Source organism: Saccopteryx bilineata, chromosome 2 (genome assembly GCF_036850765.1).
Source record: "Saccopteryx bilineata isolate mSacBil1 chromosome 2, mSacBil1_pri_phased_curated, whole genome shotgun sequence".
In the NCBI taxonomy this organism is placed as follows: domain Eukaryota; kingdom Metazoa; phylum Chordata; class Mammalia; order Chiroptera; family Emballonuridae; genus Saccopteryx; species Saccopteryx bilineata.
This window is the reverse complement of record NC_089491.1, coordinates 136,302,766-136,315,606: the sequence shown is the minus strand read 5'-3', so window position 1 is coordinate 136,315,606 and position 12,841 is coordinate 136,302,766. Positions and strand designations below refer to the sequence as shown.

General features: G+C 39.0%; 1 protein-coding gene across 1 annotated transcript in view; it reads right to left on the bottom strand.

The window, feature by feature from the left end:
• The window catches only part of SMCO2 (single-pass membrane protein with coiled-coil domains 2), a 43,994-nt gene that overhangs the window by 17,218 nt on the left and 13,935 nt on the right, over positions 1-12,841 (bottom strand). The window contains 6 exon segments of the mRNA XM_066254393.1: positions 5,037-5,103; positions 5,106-5,211; positions 6,238-6,306; positions 9,195-9,217; positions 9,676-9,723; positions 12,600-12,685. Coding sequence (XP_066110490.1) covers positions 5,037-5,103; positions 5,106-5,211; positions 6,238-6,306; positions 9,195-9,217; positions 9,676-9,723; positions 12,600-12,685 — 399 coding nt within the window.

The window sequence follows — 12,841 nt, the reverse complement described above, 5'->3', positions numbered from 1 at the left end:
ATATACTATGGAATACTACTCAGCCATAAGAAATGATGACATCGGATCATTTACAATAACATGGATGGACCTTGATAACATTATACGGAGTGAAATAAGTAAATCAGAAAAAAAACTGAGATGAATCCATACATAGAAGGGACATAAAAATGAGACTCAGAGACATGAACAAGAATGTGATGGCAACAGGGGCGGGGGGGGGGGGTTGGGGGAGGGGGGAGGGGGTGAAGAAGGAGAGAGGGGTTAGGGGAGGGGAGGGGCACAAAGAAAACCAGATAGAAGGTGACAGAAGACAATTTAACTTTGCGGGAGGGGTATACAGCACAATCAAATGTCAAAATAATCTAGAGATATTTTCTTTCAACATATGTACCCTGATTTATCAATGTCACTGCATTAAATTTAATAAAAAAATATTAATATTAAAAAAAAAAAAAAAGAAGAGGCCACCCTCTGAAGCTAAAATCAGGAAAACTGATATATAATGTAGACTAATTTTGCAAGATACACCTCCTCAAAAAGACAATGTGTAAATATGCTCAGTGGAACTAGCAGATTTCTAGTTCTCTGATAAGAGATTGGTCTAAGTTTTGGGAAATCTTAGCTATGATGTAATGATGTGATGGAAGATGGCCCACTCAACTGAGTTATAATCTGTTCCTATAACATAATTAGATGATAATCAAAAGATATTCATTTTTTTTAAAATTATTTTTCTTCTTTTCCAAGTGAGAGGAGGGGAGATAGACAGACTCCCACATGCACCCCCACTAGGATCCACCCAGCAACTCCTGTCTGAGGCCAATGCTCTGCCCGTCTGGGGCCATGCATGCAACCAAGCTATTTTTAGCACTTGAGGCAGAGGCTCCATGGAGCCATCATCAGTACCCAGGGCAACATGCTCGAACCAGTTGAACCATGGCTGCTGGAGGGGAAGAAAGAGAGAGAAAGAGAGAGAGAGAGAGAGAGAGAGAGAGAGATGGGACAAGGGAGGAGTAGAGAAGCAGATGGTTGCTTCTCCTGTGTGCCCTGACCAGGAAATGAACCTAGGACATCCACACACTGGGCCAATGAGCCAACCAGCTAGAGTCATGTCTGTTTGTTTTTAAGGTATAATTCACATGTCACAAAATTTATCTTTTAAACAATTCAGTGACCTTTAGTATATTTATAAGCTTGTGCAATCATCACAAGGAAGTTTTTATCACTCCCCCAAAAAAACCCTGTTCCTATGAACAGTCACTTCCTGTTTTCCATTAACCCCAGGCCTGCCAACCACTAATCTGTTTTCTATCTATATGGGTTTTTACTATTTTGAACATTTTATATGAATGGAATTATATGGTATGTTGCCTTTGTGTCTGACTTCATTCACTTAGCATAATGTTTTCAAGGGTCATCTATATTATATATCAATAGTTTTCTCTCTCTTTTTTTAAAAGATTTTTTTAAATTTATTTTTTTTGTGACAGAGACAGATGGGGACAGACAGGAAGGGGGAGAGAAGAGAAGCATCAATTCTTCTTTGCAGTACCTTAGTTGTTCATTGATTGATTTCTTTTTTTTTTTTGTATTTTTCTGAAGCTGGAAATGGGGAGAGACAGTCAGACAGACTCCCACATGTGCCCGACTGGGATCCACCCGGCATGCCCACCAGAGGGCGATGCTCTGCCCCTCTGGGGCGTTGCTCTGCCGGGACCAGAGTCACTCTAGCGCCTGGGGCAGAGGCCAAGGAGCCATCCCCAGCGCCTGGGCCATCTTTGCTCCAATGGAGCCTTGGCTGCGGGAGGGGAAGAGAGAGACAGAGAGGAAGGAGGGGGTGGGGGTGGAAAAGCAAATGGGCGCTTCTCCTATGTGTCCTGGCCGGGAATCGAACCCGGGTCCCCCGCATGCCAGGCCAGCGCTCTACCGCTGAGCCAACCGGCCAGGGCCTGATTGATTTCTTATATGTGCCTTGACCAGGGTCTATAGCAGACCGAGTGACCCCTTGCTCAAGCCAGTGACCTTGGGTCTCCAAGCTGGTGAGCCTTGCTCAAACCAGATGAGACGATGCTCAAGCTGGCAACCTCGGGGTCTCGAACCTGGGTCCTCCACATCCCAGTTCAATGCTCCATCCACTGCGCCACTGCCTGGTCAGGTAGTTTCTTCTCTTTTGTGGCTGAAAATACTCTATTGTATAGATATACCACATTTGCTTACCTATTCATCAATTGATGGATATTTGTATTATTTCTACTTGTTAAATATTATGAATAATGCTGCTATGAACATTCATGTACAGGTGTTTTTAATTTTTTTATTTATTGATTTTTAGAGAAAGAGGAAGAGAGAGAGAGAGAGAGAGCATGCGTGCAACATAGATCTGTTCCTGTATGTGCCCTGAGCAGGGATCAAACCAGCAATCTCTGCACTTGGAGATGATGCTCTAATGAGCTATCCAGCCAGGGCTGTACAGGTGTTTTGTGGATATATTTTCAATTCTCTTCGGTGTATACCTAGAAGTGAGTCATATGGTAGCTCTATATTTAACATTTTCAGGAACTGCCAAGCTGTTTTCAAAGTGGCTGCACCATTTTACAATTTCACTAATAATATCTGAGTGTTCTAAATTCTTTGCATGCTTGTTATTGCCTGTCTTTTTAATTATATTTATCTTAATGGTGCAAAGTGGCATCTTGTGATTTTGATTTGTATTTTCCTAATGACCAATGATGTTGAACATCCTTTTTTTTTTTTTTTTTTTTTTGTATCTTTCTGAAGTTGGAAACAGGGAGGCAGTCAGACAGACTCCCGCATGCACCCAACCAGGATCCACCCGGCATGCCCACCAGGGGGCGATGCTCTGCCCATCCGAGGCATCGCTCTGTCGCGACCAGAGCCACTCTAGCGCCTGGGGCAGAGGCCAAGGAGCCATCCCCAGTGCCTGGTCCATCTTTTGCTCCAATGGAGCCTGGGCTGTGGGAGGGGAAGAGAGAGACAGAGAAGGAGAGGGGGAGGGGTGGAGAAGCAGATGGGCGCCTCTCCTGTGTGCCCTGGCTAGGAATCAAACCCAGGACTTCTGCATGCTAGGCTGACGCTCTACCACTGAGCCAACCGGCCAGGGCCTGAACATCTTTTTATGTGCTTATTGGTCGTTTTTGTATCTTTTTTGAAGAAATGCCTATACAACTCCTTTGTTCATTTAAAAAAATTGGGTGGTTTGCCTTTTTGTTGTTACATAATAAGTGTTCTTTTTTGTGTGTGACAGAGACAGAGAAAGAGACAGAGAGAGGGACAGATAGGGACAGACAGTCAGGAAGGGAGAGAGATGAGAAGCACCAATTCTTCATTGAGGCACCTTAGTTGTTCATTGATTGCTTTCTCATATGTGCCTTGATTGGGAGGACTCCAGCAGAGCAAGTGACCCCTTGCTCAAGCCAGCAACCTTGGGCTCAAGCCAGCAAACTTGGACTTTAAATTAGTGACCTTTGGGCTCAAGCCAGTGACCATGGGGTCATGTCTATGATCCCATGCTCAAGCCAGCACCCCACGCTCAAGTGGGATAAGCCCATGCTCAAGCCGGTGACCTCGGGGTTTCAAACCTGGGTCCTCCGTGTCCCAGTCCAATGCCCCATCCACTGCACCACCGCCTGGTCGGGTGGGTAGTAAGTGTTCTTTATCTATTCTGAATACTGGGATCCTTCATTTACAGGGTTGTGAAAAAAATGATTCTGACAATTTTTTTCCCAGTTTTCTCACTGATTTTATAGAGGAATAAATTTCTGGGGTCTTTACCATTTTCATTGACATCACTCCTCATTTATTAATTTCCTTTGAGCATTATAAAAATTTGTTATCGTTTAAGTCCCCAAATGATCAAAATTTCTGCCCTCTGCCCAATCTGTGGTGGTGCAGTGGATAAGGCATGGACCTGGAATGCTGAGGTTGCCGGTTCAAGACCCCAGACTTGCCCAGTCAAGGCACATATGAGAAGCAACTGTGAGATGGTGCTTCTCACTCTTCCCTCACCCTGTCTCTCTCTCTCTCTCTCTCTCTCTCTCTCTCTCTCTCTCTCTTCTATCTAAAATAAATAAAATCTTAAAACAAAAATTCCTGCCCTCAAGTAGCCCATGAAGAATTAGGAGACAGATTTAAATAATTTAAGTGCAACAATATGCTGTGGGCTCTAAGTCAGGATTACATGCAAGGTACAGTACACACACAAAAGAGGGAGCTGAAGATGCTACTTGAGTTGGTGGCTGGGGATAAACAATTAAAAGTATATACACTCAGGCTATATATGATGGTGTGGCATCTCTAGAAAGGAATTTCAAGAGTCAGAATTTGCCAGTACTGTGTCTTCAATACTGTACCAGGAGGGGGTACCCTGTTCAGCAAACAAAGGTTTCCCAATGTGCTTAGCAAGCACGCTTCTTAGTGGCGGAGGCTGCATCACAGTTGCAGACACCAACTTTAAAATTTATGTACATATGGTTATCTAAAGCAATAAGAAATATATATATCTATATCTGTATAGCTCACACAATGGATCTATAAAATAAGAAGGATCTTATGACTTTTTTTCTTTTTTAGCAAGAGAGAGACAGACAAATAGGACGAGAAAGAGATGAGAAACATCAACTTGTAGTTGCATCACTTTAGTTATTCATTGATTGCTTTCTCATACATGCCTTGACCATGGGGCTATAGCCGAGCCAGTGACCCCTTGCTCAAGCCAGCCACCTTGGTATTATGTCAATGATCCCATGCTTAAGCCAGTAACTCCATGCTCAAGCTGGTGAGCCTGTACTCAAGCTGATGAACCCCCATTCAAGCCAGCAACCTCAGGGTTTTGAACCTGGGACCTTAGCATCCCAGGTTGATACTCTATCCACTGGTCAGGAAAATCCTAAGACTTATAAAATAAGATGTAACACAATTTGTAAAAGAAGATGAAACAAATTTTTATTAACACTTGAAGAAATTTAATCTTACTATATAGTTCATACATATTAGAACCTCTGTGCAGCCCCCAAAAGCTCCTTTCTCTGACTTACCACATTGTAATACAAGGAGGAGAGTTCTGCAGTAAAGGGGGTGGTGGAGCCTGAAGAGGCAGGGGCTCCTCTCCTCCATACCCAGCTCTTCAGGCCTCTGAGAGTCTGTATTCCCCTCTTGCATTTGGTACATCCCCAGCTTTGTATTCAGCATAGTCATGTGCTTGCAGCAGTTCTGGAAAAAAAGAACAATTAACTATCATAAAAAAAAAAAGATTCTAGATGTCTGCCAGTCTTATTGTAGATGATGCAGAGTGCTTTTCTCTAGAACACCTCAGGGGCGCACATTGCAAATGACATGTGAGTCACTTGAGGAGGTCATTGGCAGGCACACTCACCTATTAGAAAGAGACATAACCACAGAGTAAGTTAGCACCATGGTATAAAACTAAACAAAACCCACATGCTAATCTTTGTTGGATTATTCATGTAGGATGATAATGATCCTTGTACAGAATTTATTCAATTTGATTATCTAGTAGAACATATTTATTGAGTGACTTCTATCAGGCACTATTCTAGGATATGATGGCTAACAAAATAAACAAGGACTATGCATTTTATTGCATGTGTATTTGTTTTTTTAAAACCAATCAGACAAGGAATTACATGTGTGTTTACAACAACTAAGCACATCTATACATTAGCTATTATAGTTTAAGATACATGCTAAAGAGAAAATAAATAAGGTGACGAGACAATAGCTGAGGTTTGGTGATGGACATCAACTCCAGAAAGTGGGATGATTAGGCACCTCTGAGCAGCTGACAAGTTGATTGATTCATTCATTGTTTCATTTACCCATTCATCTACATTTATCTCATGTATAAGATTAGTGGGAAGGGTTCAGAAATTGAGTCATTTTCTTGGCTAAGGGAGATTAGGGCAGGTCTAGAACAGACATTTGAGCTGAGTCTTCAAGACTGGGTGTTATGTGTATGTGGAGGATAAGCTCCAGATGGAGATGTGGAAGCAGCCCAGGGTGTGAGGGCTCCGGCGGACGTCAGAGCTGCAAGATGTTCTGTTGGCCCAAAGCTGGAAGGCCAGAAGGGCGAGAGGGTGGCAATAAGGTTAGAAAGAGATCAGTATGTAATGCACTCTCAACTTCTAGGGAAAGAATCACCTCCATATTTATTCAGTTTGTTTATCTAGTGGATATTTTATTTTATTATTATTTAAACTTGTGTAACTGAAATTTTACCTTTATTTGTTCAACGAGTTTCCCCTTTAATTCATGGCCTTCATTACCGGCATCTGCTTGAAAAGATATCTGCAATTTGGAGTAAAATAGAAATTATATTCTTCTGGATTATACAATAAAACCTCACTCATTTTGATACCACTTAGTTGTGAACTGGCTTTAATGAAACTTACTTTTACTCTTAGAGCAAATTCATAGTATAATCATAGTAAATTGCAGGAGGAATAACCAAAGATTACTAAAATTATTTTCAATGCTTTAGAAGTATAAATTTATATAACAGCTGATCATTAGAAATCATCTTTTTCTCTTTTTATTACTCTTTTCTCGCTCATTAAAAATCGTCCACCAAACTTGAATTAGAGAAACAGTGTGTTTCTGAGAAAAAAAAAGAAAAGAAAATTATATATCTTTTAAATAATTAAAAATGTGCCCTGGCCGGTTTGCTCAGTGGTAGAGCATTGGCCTGGTGTGCAGGAGTCCCGGGTTTGATTCCCGGCCAGGGCACACAGGACAGGCGCCTATTTGCTTCTCCACCCCCCCCCCTCCTTCCTCTCTGTCTCTCTCTTCCCCTCCCGCAGCCAAGGCTCCATTGGAGCAAAAAAGTTGGCTGGGGTGCTAAGGATGGCTCTATGGCCTCTGCCTCAGGCGCTAAAATGGCTCTGGTTGCAACAGAGCAGCGCCCCTGATGGGTGGAGCTTCGCCCTATGGCAGACAAGCCGGGTGGATCCCGATCGGGCGCATGCGGGAGTCTGTCTGACTGCCTCCCTGTTTCCAACTTCAGAAAAATACAAAAAAAAATTTAAAAATGTGTAACGTATAAATATAAATTCTCATTATGTTAGTTTAATTTTGGGGGGGACTTAAGGTTTAGCAAAAGAGCCTTCCCTAAAATCTGTGTTTCCTCTTTCCTTCCCACATCTTCCACAGGTTGTCAGGTAGAGGATAGTTTGGGTTGGTTTCTATCTGTAAGGTCAAGACAGGGCTGAAAGCAAACTATTACTTTCTAAGGTGTGGATGCCAATTGCACCTATCAGGAGTAAAATGTTTTAAAATATGTAAAATAATCATCCAACAATATATTTGCAGCATAACTTGAAAAGCAGAGCTATAGCAGGAAGAACAGTGTCCTGGGACTCAAGAAGATGGGTTATAGAGAGAGGTACCATTTCTAGAAGTTGATTTTTAAAGAAGCACTTGCCAAGGCAAGCAAGGGTTCTGAGGCATAGTTTGTAATGACAAACATGGATTATAAAGACCCAAATATCCAACAAAATAAATGTAATCTAAAACTCAAATGCTGCATTATATAAACAGTGAAAAGGTAAATTGACATCTAGTGGCATAGAATGTTTGTAAAGAAAAAAAAACCGGTATGTGAAAAAAAGCAAGTTGAAAAATAATATAATTGCAATAAAATAATAAGTAGCCCTGGCCAGGTGGCTCTATTGGTTAGAGCATCATCCTGATATGCCAAGGTTGTGGGTTTGAACCCCGGTCTGAAACCATTGAATGCATGAATAAGTGAAAAAATAGATTAATGTTTCTTTCTCTCTCAAAATAATAAATTTAAAAATTTTAATAAAATAAAATGACAATATGTAAATATATGTATAGAAAGTTTTGAAATAATATAAATATACTAAAATGTTCACTGTGTTTATCATTGAGTATGTGGAATTATTTTTCATTTTTAAATATGAAAACAGTCTATTGATATAATGTTTTAATTACTAAAATAAACATGTATTAGTTTTGTTAAAAGAAAAAATACAGTGTGCCCGTAAAGTCATGGTGCCCATAAAGTTTTGACCGGTCACAGGAAAGCAACAAAAGATGATAGAAATGTGAAATCTGCACCAAATAAAAGGAAAACCCTCCCAGTTTCTGTAGGATGATGTGGCAGCATGTGCACATGCGCGGATGATGACATAACATCGGGTATACAGCAGAGCAGCTCACGGCCATGCCAGAGATGTGGACAGTACAGAAGAAAGTTCACTGTGTTCTGTGGCTCACTAAATTCGAATCCGTGACCAAAATGCAACGTGAATATTGGCACGTTTATAACGAAGCGCCACCACATAGGAATAACATTACTCGGTGGGATAAGCAGTTGAAGGAAACTGGCAGTTTGGTGGAGAAACCCCGTTCTGGTAGGCCATCAGTCAGTGATGAGTCTGTATAGGCTATACGGGATAGCTACCTAAGGAGCCCTAAAAAATCTGTGCGTGAGCCCACATCGAACTGCACTGAATAGGTATGAAACTGGGAGAGTTTTCCTTTTATTTGGTGCAGATTTCACATTTCTATCGTCTTTTGTTGCTTTCCTGTGACTGGTCAAAAGTGTACCATGACTTTATGGACACACTGTACATATATATATATATATATATATATATATAATATATACATATTATATATATTACTTTCTCATTAAATTTCTATTTCTAACTATTGTGAGTCACAATGTTCATACTTTTATTGACATTTATGTTTTCTTTTCAATGAACTACTCAGGATTTAAATAGCTTGCTACCCTACAAAAATAATTTGTGTTTCAAATATTATAATTGACTATTTTCCAGAATTATAGCTTATACAATAAAGTTGTACTTAGTTTTTGAAGTTGCTTTTAAATTTTTGTGTCTATATGTTTAAAATATAGAGTATTTTAATATATTTAAGGTACATATATTTATTTATATTTCTAATAAGAGAACAAGAATAAGACTGGCTCTTTTCATCTGGAAATATGGATAATCACTTCATATTTCTTAGTTATGCTTTTCTCTTCTGAAAATGAGAGTATAGATTAATGACAGTAAATTTCCTTCTAGATATAAAATTCTATCTTTCATTGAATTTTAGATCCCATTCACTAAAATTCTCTAAATTTGAGATTTCTTTGAAGAACTGTTTTCCTTCCTGAATTATAAAACCATTTTTATCATTACATAGATGAATTTGTTATCTATTTCTCCTAATGCTTTTTTTGTGTGTATGACAAAGACAGAGAGAAAGACAGAGAGAGGGACAGATAAGGACAGACAAGCAGAAAGGGAGAGAGATGAGAAGCATCAATTCTTCATTGTGGCTCCTTAATCTCCTTAGTTGTTCATTAATTGCTTTCTCATATGTGCCTTGACCAGGGGGCTACAGCAGAGCAAGTGACCCCTTGCTCAAGCCAGTGACCTTGGGCTTAAGTCAGCAACCTTGGGCTCAAGCCAGTAACCATGGGGTCATATCTATGATCTCATGCTCAAGCCAGTGACCCCGTGCTCAAGCTAGTGAGCCTGCGCTTAAGCCAGCAACCTTGGGTCCAAGTTGGTGAGCTTTGCTCAAGCCAGATGAGCCCGTGCTCAAGCTGGCAACCTCGGGGTTTCGAACCTGGGTCCTCCACATCCCCATCTGATGCTCTATCCACTGCACCACCACCTGGTCAGGCTCCTAATTGCTTTTTAATTTCCATGATCTTCTCCTTTAAATCAGAAAGCATAAAACAAAAGTTGTAAAGAATAATATATGGAACTGAAACAAAACAAATGATTTTCAGAAGAAAGCTAATTCATGATCATAAAGTTTGAGATTTAATAGAAGCTACTGTTCTAGGTGCTGATCACCAAAATCAATATTAAATAAAATCAACAAGATATTATTGGCCACATCCTATGTAAGAGTCTATTGAGCTTGGCATTTGTTGGTTGGATACCAGTAATAAGAATATTTGCCCTCAAACAGCTATAGAGAATGTATAGTCAGTCTACCCTTCTTTTTTTTTTTTTTTTTTTTTTTTAAATTTTTTTTTAAAATTTATTCATTTTTAGAGAGGAGAGAGAGAGGGTGAGAGACAGAGGAGAGAGAGACAGAGAGAGAGAAGGGGGGAGGTGCTGGAAGCATCAACTCCCATATGTGCCTTGACCAGGCAAGCCCAAGGTTTCGAACCGGTGACCTCAGCATTTCCAGGTCGATGCTTTATCCACTGCGCCACCACAGGTCAGGCTACCCTTCTTTATCAAGTTCATTTCCTACCAATCCCTGAATTGGGATTTAATTATTTAGAAAAGAGCTGTGATATAATACCATTTACTTGGTGTCCTAGTTTGTTTATACAGTAAATATCTTTCCACAGTACTTACCAAAGTAACTGAGATGGGAGTCAGTCTCAGTGAAAGTCTAGATGTTCATATTAAGATTTCAGAAAGCTTCATGGACTTGGGGGCCCAATAGCAGGCAATACTCAAAAGCCACCTGAAAGGCCTTTTCTTAGCTTAAAGATCTTCTACATTTTTTCAGGTGTGTGTTTGTGTGTGTGTGTTTAAATTCTTTTATCAAATTTCCCTTCTCTCCTTTTTATGACTTTCTGAGTCATTCCATTTCTTCATGAAAAATAAATAAGCCAATTCATATGATATTTTAAAACTTCATTAATGTATTTCTCCTTTAATTTCCCCAAACTTTATTTGCTCTTCCCATATCTGTTTCTAACAAGGTTCACTTTTCACTAGAGTCAACTGACAGACATTCTTATTGATTTTGCATTTGTAACAATTATATTTAAAGTTTCTTATTCATTAAATTACTACATTTGTTTTTATGCAGGCTTTCCCACCAGCCATTAGATCTACTGAAGACAGAACTTGGGTTAATTTTTTAAAGTCATGTTTATTGAGGTTATAATTTATATACAGTAAAACTCACCTCTTAAAAGTGTACAATTCTATGAATTTTGACAAATACATACTGTCATATCATTACTATCACAAAGTATGAAATATTTCTCTTTCACTCCAGATTTCCTGTGCCCTTTGCCAATCTCTTCTTCCCTTTACCCAAACAAGAGCTCCAGCAACCGCTAATCTATTTTCTGTTCCTATTTTTTGCCTTTTTCAGAATGTTACATAAATGAAATAATAAAATATGTAATCTTCTGAGTCTGGCTTCTTTCATTTAGAATAATGAAGTTTGAAATTCATTCATGTTGTTGGAGGAATAAGAAGGCCATTTCTTTTTATTGCCGAGTCGTATTCCGTGATACAACATGTGTTATGATTTAACCACACATCAGTTAGTAGGTAGCTGGGCTGTTTTTAATTTTTTTTTAAGTTTCTGCCTCTTTTTTTTTAAAGTACCTACACAGCTGTGTAACTCCAGAGAGACTCTCCACACATATTTGAGATGTCTTTCCTCTTCATGTGAGCCAAGCCTTTATTGGTTTGTTTTTGTAATCTCACTTTCATTTATTTTTGTGCTGATCTATCTTTTTCCTCACTCTTTTGATATTCATCCTTCCTAGCCCTCACTCCTGCTGAAATCCACATTCCTGTAACGCAGCTGGCTTTTAGAGGAAATTTTGTAAGGCAGAATATTTCTTGACCTTTGTCCTCTTTCCTTTTTCCATAGTTTGAAATTTCCAAAGCCCAATGATAGTGAAATAAAACTCTTGACTTTTGAACTAGCACAAAATGAGGTTGCTACTTTAAAATGTTGGACCAAGTCACAGTTAAAAGTAATTTTTTCCTTGGTGATAGATTTGTGTTGATCTGCAGATGGCTTTTAATATGTAAAGGGTCTAAATAGTACATTACCTTTCTATAATAAAAGAGATGTTTCTCCTTTACTTCTTCCAAAATTCACTTAATTTAAACTGTTTGGTTTAATATAAAGCAGAGGGCGGCAATTTCAATAAAAATGGGGAAGCTAGACACAGACTTTTCCCTTCTTTAAAGATTTCTTCAAAAGCTTGAAGTTTAGTAAAGTAGAAAAAAATATCAGTCAGGGCTCTAAAGTCTAATTCTCTTCCAGAGTTGATCACTACCTTCCTAATAACCTTCTATGACTCTTTATAACAGGAAAAATTAAAAATTAAACCTTTTCAGAAAGAGTAAGAAATTTAAACAGACAAAACAATGAGAAAACTTTGGAGATAATGAAAACCAACACAAGAACTCTTCATGAAGAAAACAAAGACAGGCACAAATACCTCTTATATCCTAAGGAGGTAGTTCACAAATACTTGTTTCCTGCTTCTCTTCTCTGTACTGTTAAGTGCTGAGATCCAAAGATGAAGAAGACTTTTCCCTTAAGGTACTCATTATTATTTTAAGAGAACATCAAGATATAAACCCACCAAATTTGTCTAATTTTCTAGGTAGAATTTTAAAGTCTAGCCTGTTATGTCATCAAAGAATAGAAGAATGGTACCCTGGTGAAAGGTGTTTAGAACTGACCACTTGATAGCATTCTTCCTATGACAGAAGATGGGTTTTAATTCTTGTTATGACCTGTTAAACAATACAAGAGGTGGTAGAGTCTCCCATAAGCTCCCAGATTGTCCTTTCCACGCCTCCAACTTATCTTGATGTTTTTCCCCTGACCAGGGTCAAAGTCCTGATGTGACTCCAGATTTTCAATTTGGCCCTTTTAGGACATCACTTCATTTAATAAGCTGCAAACATACCAAGATATGGGCTAAGTCTGTGGACTAAGAAAAAAATCACCTAATAAATAATCTTTTCTAATTTTTTAAAGAAAGATCAATTTTATTCTTTAAAAAATAAAATCCCATTCCTATATCAGAAAACTCTTGGGTAGAGATTGTGTT